This window comes from Trichoderma ghanense (assembly GCF_004382785.1).
Source record: "Trichoderma ghanense strain CCMA-1212 chromosome Unknown scaffold_22, whole genome shotgun sequence".
NCBI classification, from domain to species: domain Eukaryota; kingdom Fungi; phylum Ascomycota; class Sordariomycetes; order Hypocreales; family Hypocreaceae; genus Trichoderma; species Trichoderma ghanense.
In genome coordinates, this window is record NW_027395685.1 from 218,476 (window position 1) to 236,209 (window position 17,734).

At 54.7% G+C, this 17,734-nt stretch overlaps 6 protein-coding genes across 6 annotated transcripts; 1 reads left to right on the top strand and 5 right to left on the bottom strand.

Annotated features, from left to right (window-relative positions):
* Window positions 1-24: 24 nt before the first annotated feature.
* On the bottom strand, window positions 25-816 carry CCMA1212_010163 (Ubiquitin-conjugating enzyme spm2; the record flags this gene model as incomplete). The annotated part of the gene is made up of 3 exons (XM_073707216.1): window positions 25-88; window positions 267-472; window positions 664-816. The coding sequence occupies 3 exons, from the start codon at window positions 814-816 to the stop codon at window positions 25-27; spliced, it is 423 nt and encodes a 140-aa protein (XP_073554309.1).
* A 790-nt stretch (window positions 817-1,606) lies between these two features.
* Window positions 1,607-2,976, top strand: CCMA1212_010164 (uncharacterized protein; the record flags this gene model as incomplete). Its single annotated transcript, XM_073707217.1, has 2 exons — window positions 1,607-2,046; window positions 2,181-2,976. 2 exons carry the CDS (start codon window positions 1,607-1,609, stop codon window positions 2,974-2,976), a joined length of 1,236 nt encoding a protein of 411 aa, XP_073554314.1.
* An 812-nt stretch (window positions 2,977-3,788) lies between these two features.
* On the bottom strand, window positions 3,789-4,787 carry CCMA1212_010165 (uncharacterized protein; the record flags this gene model as incomplete). The annotated part of the gene is made up of 1 exon (XM_073707218.1): window positions 3,789-4,787. The coding sequence occupies one exon, from the start codon at window positions 4,785-4,787 to the stop codon at window positions 3,789-3,791; it is 999 nt and encodes a 332-aa protein (XP_073554315.1).
* A 1,918-nt stretch (window positions 4,788-6,705) lies between these two features.
* CCMA1212_010166 (Protease PrtS) lies at window positions 6,706-9,866 on the bottom strand (the record flags this gene model as incomplete). The annotated part of the gene is made up of 4 exons (XM_073707219.1): window positions 6,706-7,737; window positions 8,436-8,729; window positions 8,783-9,108; window positions 9,169-9,866. Coding segments are annotated over 4 exons (2,349 nt in total), but the record flags the coding sequence as incomplete, so codon positions are not given.
* A 1,539-nt stretch (window positions 9,867-11,405) lies between these two features.
* On the bottom strand, window positions 11,406-11,564 carry CCMA1212_010167 (uncharacterized protein; the record flags this gene model as incomplete). The annotated part of the gene is made up of 1 exon (XM_073707220.1): window positions 11,406-11,564. The coding sequence occupies one exon, from the start codon at window positions 11,562-11,564 to the stop codon at window positions 11,406-11,408; it is 159 nt and encodes a 52-aa protein (XP_073554313.1).
* A 1,739-nt stretch (window positions 11,565-13,303) lies between these two features.
* CCMA1212_010168 (putative glycosidase crf1) lies at window positions 13,304-14,710 on the bottom strand (the record flags this gene model as incomplete). The annotated part of the gene is made up of 3 exons (XM_073707221.1): window positions 13,304-14,143; window positions 14,210-14,475; window positions 14,614-14,710. 3 exons carry the CDS (start codon window positions 14,708-14,710, stop codon window positions 13,304-13,306), a joined length of 1,203 nt encoding a protein of 400 aa, XP_073554316.1.
* Window positions 14,711-17,734: the final 3,024 nt, after the last annotated feature.

Here is a 17,734-nt window from a genome sequence, read left to right on the forward strand (position 1 = left end):
CTTCCCTTTGTGGCTTCTCGGAATCTATGAGTACGTCGATCCTTCGGGAGGCTGGGGGATCTTTTTGTTTGCGGGAGCAGCCATATATCTACAAACACCAGAGAAAGTCAGCATCAAAGAATCCCACTATATGCAATGCACGCACGCACACAGTCACGGTTCAATGCTCCGACCAGTTGAAGCAGAGAAACGAATGAGAGCAAAACAAGGAGAGAGAGGAAAAGAGAGAGAGGGGGGGGGGGGGGGAGGAAATAGAGTAGACGCACCTTCGCAGCTCAATCAAGATCGTCTCCATGGTGTTCTCGCGCTTCCACTGGGCCAGGCAGGGCAGCTGCTTGGGGTCGACGAGGCCGTTCTGGGGGTTGACGCAGGGCAGGTTGATCTGGCTGACGAACTGGATGGTGGGGGGCTCGTCGGGGTACTTTTCGCCGCAGTGCATCTTGAGGCTGTAGATGCGGTTTTCGTGGGCCGACTGCGTGTGTGTTTGTATGCTTTTGTTAGCTTCTGCTCTGTGTTATGTTGGTCGAGAACCCATCTTCTCCCTCAAATCTACATGAACATCTTTTCGTCCCGTAGAGAACAAGGCAGAGACCGCAAAATGCCGAAAAGAAGAAAAGAAAATGTTTTTTTTTTTTTGAGAGAGGTGTCAAAAGGGGCTCTTACGTGAGGAGGTCCCAGGATGGTGCCGTTCCAGTTGGACATGAGCAGGTCCTCGCCGTCCTCGAGACCGTAGCTGCAGGCTTCGGCGCCGAGGCCCTTTTCGCCCTTTTCGAGCTCCTCCAGCAGGCGGAAGTTGCGCGGGACCTTGGCAGACATTGTTGATGCTATCTTTTGCTGTCTTGTCTTCCTTTCTCTTCCTTGTGATTCTTTCTTTTTCTTTTTTTTCTGAGTGCGCGCGTGGTGTCTGCCCGAGCTTCTTGCTGTTGGCGGCGTCGTCGCTGGGAACGAAGGAGAGGGGTTGCGTAGCAGAGTAGCAGCTATGGCCTTCTCTTCTATATAGCACTCTTTTTCGAAAAAAAAAAAAAAAAAAAGGTCAAAGTATCGCAGCGGTCTCGTCCAGTCGTGAATCGTCGGTCTATCGCGGGATCAGCAGCAAAGGTGCAGCTATTCCCTGAGCGCGGGGCAGTTTTTGGTTATGCGGGACTGTTTTATTGTAGGAAGAAGCGAGGGAGCAAAAGAACGATGATGAGTTGATATGACGGAATGGCCCGGGGTGTTAAGGTACCTCGGCTGAGGTACCTTGTCTAAGGTTAGGTGCTCGAGATGTTAGCGATTTGCGTGCAAAGCACGGCAAGTCGGGTAACTGCCGGAGTGGACAGCAGAGAAAGCAACAAGGCAGCTCTTCGAGAAGCTGCTGCACCTGCAAGCATCATGACATCCAGCAGGCCTTCAAGCTGATTCTTGACCTCCACGACCGCCACGATTTTCCTTTCTTTCCCTTTTCTTCCCTTCACTGTCCAGCGCTGTGCCTCTGACCAGTTTAGCATCTGGGTGACGCAGTTTCACGGCCAGGACCAAATTGCAGCGGACATTCAAAGCTCCTCGGCAGCTTAAGCAGCACCACAGGCAGCTCACATAGCAGACGCAAATCTTCCGAATTCTCACGATGCCCTCACTCCCACCCCCCAGAGCCGCCCTCCGCGCAGGCAGGACAACCACGGCCCTCGTCCTGCGGTCCCGCCAGCCGCACCTCTCCTTCACCACCTCATCGCGCACCCTCCTGCCCGCCAGCTTCTCCGGCTCCAGTGGCAGCTTCGGCGGCCCGCTGCCCTCGTACTTCCAGAAGCCGCGGCTGCCCGCCAACACCATTGTGCGCTTCGTGCCGCAGCAGACGGCATGGATCGTCGAGCGCATGGGCAAGTTCAGCCGCATCCTGGAGCCCGGGCTGGCCATCCTGGCGCCCGTGATTGACCGGATCGCCTACGTCAAGAGCTTGAAGGAGGTGGCCATTGAGATTCCTAGTCAGAGCGCCATCACGGCGGACAATGTCACGCTGGAGCTCGACGGCGTGCTATTTACGAGGGTGTTTGATGCGTACAAGGCCAGGTGAGCTTTGCAGCTCTCCCCCAATTTCCCCCTCTTGCGCTCAGGTGTCGGACCGCCAAGTCTGAGGACCACTGAGGGTCGTTTACAAAGGAAATCTCCAGCCATTGAGTACTGACGAGCGATCTGTGCCCCAGCTACGGCGTCGAGGATGCCGAGTACGCCATCTCCCAGCTGGCCCAGACGACGATGCGATCCGAAATCGGCCAGCTGACCCTCGACCACGTCCTCAAGGAGCGCGCCGCCCTCAACACCAACATCACCGCCGCCATCAACGAGGCCGCCCAGGCCTGGGGCGTCACCTGCCTGCGCTACGAGATCCGCGACATCCACGCCCCCGGCGCCGTCGTCGAGGCCATGCACCGCCAGGTCACCGCCGAGCGCTCCAAGCGCGCCGAGATCCTCGAGTCCGAGGGCCAGCGCCAGAGCGCCATCAACATCGCCGAGGGCAAGAAGCAGAGCGTCATCCTGGCGTCCGAGGCCCTGCGCGCCGAGCGCATCAACGAGGCCGACGGTGAGGCCGAGGCCATCCTGCTCAAGGCCAAGGCGACCGCCGAGGGAATCGACGCCGTGGCCGCGAGCATCCTCAAGGGCTCCCACGGCGCCCAGGGCGCCATGAGCCTGACGGTGGCGGAGAAGTACGTTGAGGCCTTTGGCAAGCTCGCCAAGGAGAGCACGGCCGTCGTCGTGCCCGGAAACGTGGGCGACATTAGCGGCATGATTGCCACCGGCCTCAACGTCTACGGCAAGGTCAGCGAGGCACAGGCAAAGGTCCTGGCCAAGCAGATGGTCACGCAGCCTTCCAATGGCGAAGCTGCCGAGGGCGCTCCCTCATCCGGCAAGACGCCCTCGGAAGAGTACGCCAATGAGAACAAGGGCGATTTGAAGGACAAGGTGCTGGAGAGCTTCAACCAGGTCGCTAGCAAAAAGTGAAGAAAAGGTAATCGCCAATAACATCAAAACAAAAATAAACAAGAAACGAAACATTTATCAAAGTATAACGCATGGAGCACATAGGGCAGAGACAGAATTACGCCAAAGGGCAAACGTAACCAGAAAGGTCGAGAACGAAAGGGGGTGTTATAGGGGGGCGTCGAAGGATGGAAAAAAAGGGCGTTGTTGGCTCATTGTCACGACTGCAACTTAACTGCGGGGGGAAGCGAAAACAAGGAGAACTGGGCAGAACACGGCGTTTTCGTGCGAACTAGCTTCGCAAATGGTGATTTTCCCTCTTTGCCTTTTCAGTTTATATTTCTTCTTGTTCTACTTCATCTGTAAAATCTCCATTTATCATCAAGCTGCCCTGTTTCGTCTTACCTTCTGCTCCTCAATATGTAAAACTATGTCTAAAAGGGGGAGGGGGGAGAGTACGACGATATGTATAAAGAGGCGAATACCACTTCATCCTTATATAGCCACAGCTCCAATTGACAAGTACCCTGGATATTCCTCAGGTAAGGCTTCTTCATTTCGAGAACAAGAGGGAAGCACGCAAGCATATAAATGACCAAGACATTAGAATCGTGTATTTCTCAAATGATAATGAAAACCTCATCAAACATGAGCAACCCATTCAATCTTCCTCCCAAACACAACAAACAAAAGGTATCAATTCAATTTCCATTCCCTCCGAATGTTCACCCCATTATTTATCATTACCCACACCATACCCCGTATCGTATCGTATCTGCCAAATAGTCGCTTCGTTTCCGAACATTTCGCAACGCTGCAGCGTAGAAGCCCGCTTACAGAACAAAGGCAACGAGCGCAAGGAGACCAGCGACGAGGCTGGGAGCATTGATTGTGCCACTGCTTCCATCGTCCTCGCTGCTATCCCCATTGCTATCCCCGTCGCTGTCACTGCTGGAGCCGCTTTTGCCGCTGCTGTTGCCGTTGCCGCTGTTTCCTCCATTGTCATCACCACCGTTATCACCACTGCTGCTGCCTCCGCTACTGCCGCCACTGCCCCTGTTCGAAGTAGGCCTGGGAGTCGAAGAAGGCTCGGTGGCAGTGGGCTGGCTATCCTCAGTCGAGGTGATGTCGTCGCCGCCAAAGGGGTTCGACTCGGTAGGGGCAGCAGTAGGCTCGGGGTCCGGCGAGAGGCTGTAAGTGGTTGGGCGAGAGCCGCCGGAGCCCCTGGAGGTGAAACCGTCGTCGATGGAAGTGGTCGGCTCGTCACCTCCATCACCACCACTGCTGCCGCCACCGCTTCCTCCGAGGCGGCACTTGAAGTCGGACGTGCACGTCTGGCCGGCATCGCAGTGATAGCCGTTGTGGCAGCAGACACTGCCGGTGGGCATGCACTCGTCATCGCAGGCCTCATATCCGGAAGGGCATTCGCCGCTACCACCACCGCTACCGCCGCCGCTTCCACCACTTCCATCGCAGGTACCCTTGGGCACGCAGAACTCGCCGCAAAGGTCCCGGTCTCCATTGCAGCCAGTGGGCGGCCCATTGCAGACCTTGCCGACGGGGCAGCATCCGTCATCGACGCAAGAATAGCCAATGTCGCAGTACGCACCGTTGCCTAGGCCGCAGCAGATGCCAGTCAGGGGCATGCAGTTGACGTCGCAGGTGGTCATGCCGATGCCACAGCCATCAGAGATAGAGTGGACGCCGAACGATGCAGCGCCAGGGCCGGCGACTGTGATGTTGCGACTCGTCTCTCCGAGGTTCATGGCTGCCAGCTTATCGGCAGCGGCGAACCCAGCCGCGGCCAGGAGGAGTGCAGAGTAGACCGACATGATGGGTAAAGATAAAGAGAGTTGACAAGTTTGACAACGAAACGAGTAGACGACGACACACACTTTTGCTAGGGAGAAGCAATTCCCGTTTGACCGCAAGAGTGCCTGACAGAGAAAGACGTGCAACTGCCGTAGCGAAAACAGGGTCTTGGCCGCCTTTATATACAGCTACAAGAAGCGCAACGAGATCTCCTCAACAGCTTCCCCGTTCCATCACTCCCACAGCTCGACTCCGTGCCTAGCTCATGGACCCTGGGATTTCTGGGAAGCCATCACAAGCTAAAAGGCCAACCTATCCAGGGGTTCAGATAAACAAGCGGCACTCCATCGTGCCTTGATTGGCGAAGCTTCTGGACGGTCTGGAGGGCTTGACAAGGCCCATGCCGGAACTAAACCTTCAGCCCATTTCGCCAAGCATTCCAAGTATGGCAGAGGAAGCCTTACTCCAGTGTCACAGTCAGCCGGTGGCTTGACCTGCTGCCCATTTAATGCTGTCCAGCTGTGTGGCTTCAGGCGGAAGGGCTAGGCCAATGTGGTTGTCAAGCAATTAGACCAAGGACGAAAGTGTGGGTGCCTGGCTCTCCCGTTCTGGTACCTGTTGAGGCGGTCAGTCGCGGTGCGTTATCCTCGCCAGTCATAACTGATATGGCGGAGACCAAGAACAACTCAATTGATGCCTTGTCATGATGGGTTGGAAGAGGAACAGACTCATGCAGGAGCGGGTCCAATTCTTTCAGCTCCCGGGGGCCATGTGGACAGGATGAGCAATTCTGGGAATAGTGCGAGAGCAACAGTTGGATGGCAATAAAGATGTGAGACATGGGATTGCTCCAGCTCCCCATAACGGCAGCGACAGACACTTGTAGACCAGGGCTGGACCAGACCGTTGCAGGCGATCTTCCTCGTGCATATACCCCAGCAAATAGTAGGGCCAAGTCTAGGCTTCGAGCGCCGATGGGCCGGCTCTCGCTCTCGTCTTCAGGAGACGCTGTCCACAGCTGGGCGAGGATGACTGTCAAGCTGGTTGGTAAGGCTGCCGTGTGTTCTTCCGACACTCCCTCGACAGCAGGCTGCATAGGAACAAATACATCTTGTAGACAGTGGTGGTAAATGGTAACAGTTCCTTTGATGAACAATGCGTGAGTAACTCTTCACTCGGCTGTCGCAGCGGAGCCGCACTTAAGCTTAGCTACAAGGCTAAGACAAGCACCAGCCTCAGCCGACGCACTCCGTCGCCGACCAGATCGTATAGTATCGTAGTATTTGTGCCGCCTGCGAAGGGGACCCAGGCCATGACCCCTTCTTGCTGGCACAAGAGTAAGTTGGGGCTGAAATGCATGGATCTGCGGGGAAAGAAGCCATTGGGCTGAATCAGGCTCCGGCCGATGCAAGTATAAGCCACGAACTGCGGCAACCCTTGCGAGTCTCAGTCCGTCTCCTAATAGTGACAAAGATGCAGCATCTTTTTTCCCCTTTCTTCTTATGATTCCTTTTCTTCCGTTTCTCATCCGTGCTTGAGTATTTCTTTTTCCTTCATTTTTCCTGTTCTTTCGTTCTCTGTTTGTGTCTCACGGACTCGACATGATGATCCCCTCTCTTACGGAGGGGCGAACCAGGGTCACCAGAGGAATTGCGGCTGAATTTGTTAGTCTGTTGAGTTGTCAGCGACTGAGATTGGAGCCAGTCTGCCTTGCATTTGCGCTACAGCAAAAATAGATTGGCCGTACAACTGTAGGCCTTTTCAATTTGCTCAGGAAACAGCTGGATATGCCGCATCGGCCATCCATCAAGTTGTTAATATATCGGTGACTTGTTCAATGCAGTCAAGAAGTTGTGTGCGAAGGCGAGTAGCTGATTCAACCTGCCAAGTCGAGGTATTGCCTGCAGGTCGGATGCAATGTTACTGCTAGCAGCAAATCTAGATGGCCAGTGTCATTCGTATGAGAGTCCCGACGATCCCTTCACAGGCAAAGGTGGCCTTGATGTTTTCCCCCTTTCTGGCGTCCAGGCGAACGAACATGACTTTGTTCGTCTCCATCCTCTTCACACTGCCCCTCCAGAACCACAAGAGCCGGCCATCATCTCCTTCAACGACCAAAGTCGCCCATGGATTCCGTTTGCACCAGGTGGGCAGAGTATCATTGCTATATCCCAACGCAACCCTGGTGATCCAGGATTGATGGAAGACTGGCACGCCGGTGTCTTGCTTGTCATGCTGCGTGGGAATGTACCCGGATACCACAGAAACCTGCACGTGCAGGAGCGGGAATCCCGAGAGTTGAGTGAGCATCTGATGTCCAAAGGGCGGGTTCCTGCTGAGAAGTCGTTCGATGTGATAAAACTCCAGTCCAGCAAGTTGCTTGATAGTCTTGATACCGGCATCAGTCAGGCGTTTCATCTTGGCCGCGCCAATTCCTTCGACCTGGAGCAGTTCGAGCTCGGTGCCCTCCCACACTTTGGCCTTGACGCTCCTGAGGACATCGAGAGTGACGGTGACGCCCCTGCCGTCCTCTCTCTCGCCAAAGATGTCAGCAAGGCATCTCAGCACACGATCCAGCACGACGTATATGCGGCCGCTCTCCCGCATCAGTTCTTTGCGGCCGTTTGCCGATATCTTGTTGGGCCATCCTCCTCGTGAGAGATCAATCTGTACGAGCAAAAACACCTTCTGCCACGGATCGGTGACGAGGCCGCTGATCGGGTATGGAATGCCCGTGTGGTCGTTGATTTCGCGAAACAGATTCTTCTGGTCTTGTTTGATCGGGAAGGACCGAAACTCTGCTGCGTGACACGCCGTCTCGAGAACCTTTCGTCGGTCGGGTGCTTCCTCAATCGTGGAGAGCGACCTGAGGGTTGGTAGCGAGAGCTGGTATCGAAGTCGGATGTCATTATGCTTCGGCGTGTCTGGCTTTCCCGCAGGAAGAGGGGGCGATGGGGAGGGCTCTTGTTGCTGTGTGGCCGAGGCAGAAGGCGGCGGCCTTGTGGAACTGCCATTGCGACCGATGCCTCGGTTGAGAGGCGTGAATGAAGAAGCCATGAGGCTATTTCTCGTCCTTGTGGCCACCACGATCAAGCTCTTGAGACACTTTGATAAGAGGCGACGGACTGTCAACTGCCACAAGCGTGCGTGCGTTAATTGTGAAAATATTGTGGATTCAAACGATCTGAACCAAGAAAAGAAGAAGAAGATTTGGGCCAGAGAAGGGAAACAGATATCAAATATCTCATTCAGCACGTAGGAGCAGTTCGGGTTGCTCCTTCCCACCCTCACCATGTCCTGTTTTCATCAACTTACGCCTTTCGCACCTTCCCTTGCACTTTATTCTCTCATCTTCCAGTCAATACCTAAGGTACCTGGTACTCAGGGGATCTGATCCTGACATTGGATTAGGTACCTAGTAGCTCGCTCTCCCTACCCCAGCATCGCAATCAACTCGGTGATTCTTTCTACGTCTCAAGAAATAGGACGACCAAGACGACTCTCTCAATTCTGGGCCAAACCAACTGTAGAGCTCAAGACTATAGGTGACGATTGACGGAAAGAATACATCGCAGGGGAGAGGTTCTTAGGAGAATCGCAGCGAGACGGCACTACAAAATGGTGCACCAACCGCCGCCCGGGCTCCTCTTCTAGATGCTCCTAGTCACGCCAACATCATCCCAGGCCTTGCGAACCGTCTTGGCGGCATCGGCTCCAAACTCCTTCTTAGCAATTTCGACGGTCACGTCGGCAAACTGAAGAAACGTGCTGTTCTCGGACACCTGGCCGCTGCGCATCGTCTTCCACCAGATCTGGCCGGCCTTTTCCCACGAGTAGCCGCCAAACGCCTTGGCCGCCAGGTAAAAGGCCTTGTTGGGAATGCCGGAGAAGATGTGGACGCCGCCGTTGTCCTCGAATGTTGGTGTATAGTTCTTCATGTTGTCGACTTGGGGATCTTTTCCCTGGGTGGCTGTCAGTCTCGGATGCCTTGGGTGGCAAGAAGCTTTTTACTCACAAACCGAGGGTCATTGTATGCCGTTCCTGGAGCTTTCATGCTGCGGAGGGCAACACCTTTGACGCCTGGGAGAATGCAATCTTCGCCGATGAGCCAGTCGGCACTGGCTGCCGTTTCGTTCTGGACCTGTTGCTTGACCATGATGCCAAACACGTCAGAGACATGCTCGTTCAAAGCACCGGGCTGTCCCTGATAATTGAGGGGACTCGTATGCTCCGTGACTGCATGCGTCAACTCGTGCCCAATCACGTCAATGCTGCCAACAAAGTTGCCCAGAAACTCGCCGCCGTCTCCAAACACCATCTGCCGCTCCTCGGTATCCCAGACTGGCCTCGTATTAGCCAACCCTATTGTCTTGTATGGAAAGGGGAGAGGCCATTACTTACAAGCGTTTTCGTACATGTCTCCAAAGTGGACAGAGCTGATGACGTCCGAGTTCTTGTTGTCAATGGAAATCCACTTGAACTTGTCCTTGTAGAACTGCAAAACAGTTCCGACATTGTCAAACGCCTCGTTGACATTCTTGTCCTGGGCCGCCTTGTTACCCTCGGCCCGGACGAGCTTGCCAGGCAGCTTGCTCTCGCTTGACGTGTGCTCGGCGTCGTAGACGGATCGCTTTGTTGGTGACTTGAGTGCATCTGGATCCGGCTGAGCCGCCTCATTGGCATCTTTTGCTCGGGACTCGAGGTAAAGAGCATGCTCAAGGTCTTTGGAAGCACGCGCTCGAGCGTCCTCATCCAGCTGCTCAGACTGGGCTAGGGAGCGGAGGACAGAGACGGGAACAAAGGGGCTTTTGGGCGGCGGAGCACGGCTGGCGCGTCTGCTCTGCACTACGGCCTCGATGTGCAGCCTGCGCTTGGCGGAGTGTGTTTCGTGAGAAATGAGGGCCGCCCGAGCTGCTTGGCGGATGGCATCGGAGTTGTGAGAGGATTCGGAGATGGCCTTCAGGAGGTGAGGCGGGACGATGTAGCAGCGGTGGGCCATGATGCAGATGCCGTCTTTTGTTGCGTGGAAATTGTGTGTCTGGCTTTCAAAAGGAGTAGAGATACAGCAAGGTGATATAACGTACTGATAAATGTGAAGATGAAGATGTTGATGATGATGGTAATGATATTATACGGCTGGGTTTTGGAGGATCAGATGCAGATTGGAGATGGGATATGGAGAGGCAGAACATCAGCTTGCCTCCTTCCTGCCTCTTTTATAACCGCCTTTATTTTGGCCAACTGCATTCAGATGCATCGTGCCTTCCTCGATTGATGGCAGACTTTGCGAAGCCGTCGAGAAACGTCAGGTCAGTCACGATGTGTCCCTGGGCCAACAAGGTAAGTCAAACACTCGCAAACCCTAGCAAAAGGGGTCGTTGACTCGGATTGATTCCTGCAAGAGTGCAAGAGTAGCCATGTTTCGCCTTGAGGCGACTGCAGAACAGAATTTCTCAGGAAGCCATGAGACGACACTGGATCTGAGTTGTCCCATGATGCCATAGTGCTTGACAATGCTGCCTGTCGGAGCACAAAATAGCCGAGCTTGACAGCAAATGTGCGTATGGCTGAGCGAGACACCCGCTCAAGGTGATGATGGCGAATGTCGGAAGGCTTGCGATTGCCAAACCTGTATATACATTTGATACCACGCAACTCTCGTGGGCGTTGGCATCTGCGTGTGTCTTGCACTTTAGAGGCGAACCTACTTATATACCATATATGCGCCTCTTCAATGGGCGATAATAGCAACGCTTCCATCTCCTTGGTTCAGTAAATGTAAAGAACCGTATACCTGGGTGCATGTAACAGAATCGAATTAGTACCGACTAATCAGTAGAAGATTCACTTGACAGCAGAAGAGCAATGTCAAGCCATCCTGTCAACAGCAAATCTTCCCATCTCGCAACCCCATCGTTGCTCCCTGCGTCACTTACACGCTCACGTCACACAAACCCACATTCCACCGACCTCAGTACATAATGAACCACTTTCTGCAACAAAGGCTCAAGCAAAACACACCAATACAGGAAAACAATTGCGAGGGAAAAGAGGCCAAAAGCCAAGCCGCTTTCCCACAAACACCTTCTACTAAAAGCAAAGCTGAAGCTCCATGACTCGCGCCTCTTCGGTGCAGCCCTTTGACTTGTCTCTGGCCAGAGTTAGCTAGAGGAACCCTCTTAATAGCTTCACCTAAGATGGGAATAAGGCAGCATGCAGAGGGCCAAGCAGAGTCTACCGTCATTCTTCATGGGGAATGCTTGTAGGTCACAGAACATGTAGGCTGAAGCTATTGCCCGGTGACCACGATGGCGTTCTCAGCCCAGACAGCAAATGCTGACAGCTGAGCCGCACCTAGGCATGAGGTCCCTTTGGCAAATGTCACTTTCCAACGGTCGCATCATGTGCTGTCGCGTGCAACAACATGGGAGACATGGCGGACTCTACGCGAGCCCGGGAAAGGTGTACAAGATAGATATGGGATAAGCATGCGAGAGTAAATGCTCTTCATCGACCTCCAAAGTAGCATCGGAAAAACAGCGACCAATTGTAACCATCATCCTCGCGCGACTCTGGGAAGATCATCTTTACACACATTTTACGCGTACAGGTAGAACTTCAACTCATCCCGCGCGCCCTCAGGAGCCGACAAACCGTCCGTCCCCATCCCCCTTGGCTCCAACCAAAGAAAACAGGAATAGTAAAAGCCACTGTAGAGAAACATTGACCAAACCATCGATAGCTTCGCCTCCCCCCCCCAGGCCAGCCCAGTAATATCCGTAATGACGGCAACACATTCTCTTGCCCAATGCAGACAAGTTCCATGTTCAGCGTCTATAGAGGTGCTTAGTAGACGAGGAAGGGGGCCGATTGTCCGATATACGAGGAGTCTTTGGATTTGTGAGCTCTGGACAGCGGAAATACCGGCGTAGGTAGGTAGGTAGTCTTCTTACCTTCTTCTCGTATCCTTGACTGATGTCTAAGGTAGCATATCTGTAAGGTAAGGCACCTTTACTGATTACAGCGCCAGGCTGCATGAGTCTTCATGCACGTAATCTCTGCAACTCCTGCAAAACCGCGCGCAGAATGAATTCCCGCTCACCCACATAATCACTCAGTCTCTCAAAGCATACACTCCCAAACCTCCCAAAAAACAACGTATAAATCCGTCCATTACATCACTCCTTACCAAGCACAGGCCTCTCAAAGCCCAAAGCCCAAAGCAAAAACAACTCCATCCCTTCTCCATCCTCCTCTATCATCCTCTTATACCCATCACAGCGCTCAAACCACAAGCCCTCACAGCAAAACCCCAAAACCCCCAGACCATCCATCCATCCCCTTGCACACACACACAAAGACACAACCGGAACCCTTGGCAGGCACCAAAAAAGAAATGAACCTCTGCGACTATACGGAGTACTCTGCACCTCGTACCTCTAAGCAAAATCCGTATCTGAATCCCGCCCCAGACCCTTGCCCACGCCACGCGCCCATTCGTCGGCCCTAACCCAACAAGAACCGAACCCTTCCCCCCCGACTCCATTACCATTCCCATTATCGCGCCTTATTGCGCGCGGGGGAGCCAGACAGAGGAAGCTAGTGGGAAAGGCCGCTACTAGCTGCGTTTGTTTGGTGTCGGGTGCAATTTAAACGGTTGCCCCGTTGGGTATGGGACGTTGGACATGGGGACATGGATGGGACAAGGATCATGGGAGCAATGGATTCATGGACATGGATGTTCCGTGCTTCCTCCGTATTACCCCGTATTCACTCGCATGCGACGACGACACTTCTGACTGACCGGCTGACTGACGGCAAAGTATGGGGTGCAGGAGTTGAAGAGTCGTGGGTTAGAAAGGCAGATCAGGAGTCAGTCACAGGGTTCTTGACAGATGCAAGCAGACAGCTCAAGATATCACTGACAATGGAATCACACGGCATGGCAATGGAAAAATATGGCATCATTTATCAAGCTTCTCATTCAACATCCTTTCAACATACACATCCCAATCGGGCATGCGCCGAGATACATGATCCAAACAGGCAAAACAAACATCAAGGAGGATATCAAGCCAAAAACAAAAAACACCAACGGCAGCTAAGAAAAACCATCAAGTATCATCGATCCTCTTCTCTTCGTCAATCCAAGCAAACGACATAACCGTAGTCGACTCGGCGGAAGAAGAGAGCAGACCTCCCCCATTAAAAATCATTATAAGCGTTTTCGTCCAGAACTGCGGAGGCAGGAGGGAGAAACAAGAGAGAAAGGAAAAGGTGAAAAGGTGAAAAGGATATACCGGTCGAGAGCCAAAGACGTGCCACAACTTTTTGTTTCCCGTCGCCAAATGTACAGTGAACAAGATAAAAAGAGTGCGGCTCGTGTAAATCTCGAATTTGTATAGTATTAGCTTGGTCCGCTCTCCGCTCCGCACGCGCACGCCTGGCCCCAATCTACATGCTTTTCATGTCCGCAATAAGTACATTCCTGAAAAGAAAATCCAAAGGGTGTGTTTTTTTGGTCTCAAGATCCCGTTTACAGGAGGAACTGAGCCAGGGCGAGGCCAGCACCGACAGCAAAGACGCTGCCGAGGGTGGCGGCGGCGCGGGAACCAGCGTTGCCGGGGACGGTGGGAGGCTTGGTGGGCTGGGCAGAGCCGCTGGGGACGAGAGAGACGGTGGAGTTACCAGCGCCGCTGCCGCTCGAGGTGCTCTTGGTGGGAGCGGCTGTGGCGGTAGCGAGGGTGGTCTCGACCTCGGTGCTGGTGGTGGTCTCCTCGGCGGCGGTAGTGGAGGCAGCGGCAGAAGAGGCCTTGGAGGTGGTGTGGGCAGCGGAAGAGGCCTTGGTGGAAGAAGCCTTGGCGGAGGTGGAGGTGACGTCGGCACTGTCGTCGCTGCCGTCGCCGAGGACGACCTTGATGCTCTGCCAGGAGCCGCTGTGGTCGCTGTACATGTACTCCTTGACGCTCTTCGAGGTAGGGGCGTCGGCACCGGCGTAGTCGACAATGGAGATGCTCTTGTAGTAGCCCAGGAAAGGAGCCTTGGAGAAATCGGTGTAGCCGCCGGCCCACTCGACGGTGCCCTGAGGAGCGTCCTTGCGGCCGGCGACCCAGGTTCCAAGCTTGACCTGCATGGGCGACTGGGGGAGGCCAGAGGCGCCGCCCTCGGCGTTGGCAGCGGTCAGGGTGCGGACGACATTGTTGTCGATCAGCCAGGTGACACCGGCAGAAGTCCACTCCACGGAGTAGGTGTGGAAAGATCCCAGAGGGTTGTCGACAGCGTGGAAAGCACCACGGTCGTACGTGGCGGTGTTGCCCTTGCTGAAGTAGTTGGTCTGAGCCTGAGAGTTGTCACCGCCAACCCACTCCCAGTCGATCTGGAATCACATCAGTTAGTCTTGCTTGTCGTCGAACAAGCAGGGGGTTGAAAGGGAGACACATACCTCGTCGAGATCATCGGACTGGAGGACGGCAGAGGTCACGACACCGGCACCAGCGGCGGCCTGGACGACGACATCGATGCGGCCGAAGAAGATGTACTTGCCGGTGCGGATGGTGGGAGCCTCCTTCTCGGTGCTGATGGAGAAGACAGCGCCGTTGCCGTTGTACTTGAGGGTTGTTCCAGGGAGGCTCTCGAAGCTGCTGCAGGCGCCCTTGCTGAAGTCGCAGTTGCCCGAGTTCTTACCAAAGGCAGGGTCGTTGGGGCAGGCTGTAAGGTGAAGTGTCAGTGACTTGGTCGTTGATCAAGATGTTGATGCTCCGGATGATATCCAGTGTCGTCGAAACTCCCTCCTCCCAGTGATTCTTCGCCAATATTTCCCGTTACCCGCAGCAGATATTCACTTACTCTTCTCAAGGGGGTTGCAGTCAGTAGAGGTCTGGGCAGACACCAGGGTGGAGGCGGCAAGAGCCAGAGCAGCGGTGGCGAAGGTCTTGGAAAGCATTTTGGCGATTGTGATTATACGATAGCGAGGGCTTGTCGAAAAGATGCGTATATATATAGCCGGATGGACGGGCTGGTAAAGATTTGGCGAGAAGAGAAACAATTAGTAGACCTAAGCGATGGTCGGGTCAAGTGGCCGAAAGCTGGTAGCGAGAGACTGCGCAAGAGAAAGACGCGGGAAGGAGGCTCGAGGAAGGTTTGGAGGGACTCGAGGCAGCGGTGATGGGGGAATTAATAAGAGGGACGAGGGAAGGAGGAGAGAAGAGGAGGAGGAGAGGAATCGAGGCGGTGGTGAGATGCGTGTCTTATTATGTGAGGACGACTCGGCGGTTGACTGACCTGGTGCTCGTACAGGCGCTGGACGTACAGTAGGCACTGTCCCCCGTGCTGCTGTATGCTGATGAGCCCAGCCCAGCAGAGCCAGAGCCCAGGGTCCCACCACTTGCGCCCCCTGTCGCAAATCCCTGCAGGGCCAAGACCGGCGATGCGAGGGAGGCCCCTGTCGATACCTGCCTGGTGCGCCGGCGGTGGCCAACCAGCGAGGGCGGCTGAGCCAGCCCGGGTGAGACCAGCAGAGCAGCCGCCCAGCGTCGACGCCCCGAATCACCCCCAGCCCCTCGGCTCGCTCATCAGGTCCGGCCAGTGGAGAGAGGAAGAGCGGCGCCAGGGTCCAGAACGGTGGGCGGACGCCTGGCCTCGTGTTGGTGGCGCGGCTGGGCTGTCAATTAGCATTGGCGATTAGTGCGTCGTCCGAGGTACCGATACTCGCCCGCCCGCCTGCGGCTATGCGCCCAGCGCGAGTAGACGATACTCGGGCATCGTATTTGCTGGCTGGCTGCCATTTCCGAGTTGCCGGTAGCCCAAATGGGCCTCGTGTCGCCGGCTTTCCCATGTTGCAGCAGCCGCCCAGGCTTTTACAACCAAAAAGAAGAGGAGCAGAGAATGAGAGGTGCTACTCGTGAACAAGACAAAAGTTGCGTGGCCGCCCGACCCAGCCAGTCGCCATATCCAACGTGGCGCCGGTTCCCCGTTATTCAGCCGTTTCCTTCTTTCCCTTTCCCACAGTAAAGATGGCTCGACTTCGTACCGGTACGCGTAAACCGACGGCAGGTGCTTCGACCGGCTTCGAGCGCATCTGCAGCGGCCGCCCACAACACTGACAGATAAGGTAGACTCGTATTCCACGGAGGAGTCGATCCTTCTCTGGATCGCTGTGGTTTCGTACCGTTACTTTGCGCCGTACTGTCTCCGACTTTCGTGAGCAGCACCTGATGAGCAACGAAAGACACAGCCAAAAAAAATCTATGAATCACAAAAGATGGGCCAGATGACGCGCAGAACCCGCCCGATTCTCAAACACTCTACTCCCCAGATCGCAAAACCACGCAAACAATCGCGCACACAGTCAGCTCACACGGCGCCCCGTGCTTGCCCAATTTTTTTTTTTTTTTTTCATCTTCTCTTCCTTCTTCCACTTACAGCTCCGTTTCGGTCCGTTGGGCTTGTCAATCACGATTATCAAAAAGGAAAATAATGCTGCTAGCAGGTGATACGCACCTCTTTTCGAAACCGCCGTTGGGGATCGCTGCCACAGGACCTGCTGCTTTAGGGAGGTTACATGTGCGCTGCCTGGTAGCATGTAGCATGTCGCCCGTTTTGCTCGGCCGCTGATATTACCTGCCTTACCTTATCTTACTGCACAGCACGGCACGGCTGCCGCAGCGTACAGTACGGGCACAGTACGAAGCCTGTACCGCCTCAGTCTCCATTTCCATCTCCAGCCGTCGAAGCATCTCTCTATCGCTTCGCTTGTCGTATCGCACAGTCGGGGGCAGCAGTGTGGGAGAAAAAGAGACCCTAGAAAGGCACCAACGTCATTGGTGGGCGGACTTACCCCTGATGACGGCCCCGTTTGAGCTGCAGGGTCTGGACATCCATGCATGGGTGCCTCTGCTTCTCGGCCTAGGGGCTCATTGTCAGAGCTCCGTCACAAAAGTACAGCTACACAGACGACCTCACAACGACGACAAACGAGCCACAAAGGTGCCGAATTTGCGAAACCAGGCGATAACGCACACACGCAACTCCCCCAATTGTGATCATGGCACCTCCGATCGAGCGGCGTCGTGCAGCTCGCGCCCAGACGCCGTGTCACGGTGGTTCCCCCTTTCGAGACGGCTGAGATCGATCGTCGTCAGAGCCTTGCGAGCTTGTTGCCACTCCGGGTCTCGAGCTGGAAAACACTGGAAACACCGTCCGAGCAGATATCGCGAACACGGTGCCCTCGCCAATAGCAGCACCCTCGCCCTTCTTCGCCCTTTTCTCCTCGCTGTCTGCAACTTTGTGGTCGATTCCCGAGCCCTTTGAAGCAACGACACCAGGCAAAAGGGAACCCAAATCACAGAGTACGAGGTACCGCTACAAGAGGTCACGATAATCTCGTACAATGTCAGCCGCTGGCCTCTTTCGACCTCCTCCCATCCCTCGCTGTTCCGAGACCCCGCCGCAGGGCCCCGGTTGCAACCAGCCTCTATCGGACAAGCGCCTTCGGCACGGTGATCCCACCTGTCTGTCCACCTGGCCCATCAACCCACCCCCAAGGTGCCCATGAGCCATATCAATTTCCTCTCCAGACCGGGAATACCAAACCTGCGCTGTGTGCCGTATCACGGGCGCTACATCCTACGAGCGCATACCAATCTACGTATCAAGTCGACAGCTTCGTTGTCTGCTGCATGCCGTCGACTTCATGCATGTGCCGTCTCACAAATATTGCTGCATCTCAGTCAGTCAGCCTTCCTCTTCTTCTCTCCGCCTTCTATTTTTTTCTTACTCCCTCTGATCCGAATCCGATCCGATCAATCAAACCTCTCCACATATTCCTCCACAGGCAACTGCTCTGCTCCGCCATGATGCCAAAGCGTCCACAACTACTAGCACAGTAAAACGCCTTGGCTGAGAAGTTCGGTCATGATAAACTCGTGCAAACCTGCTTCATAGCAACTCCTCGTGCGATTATGAGACC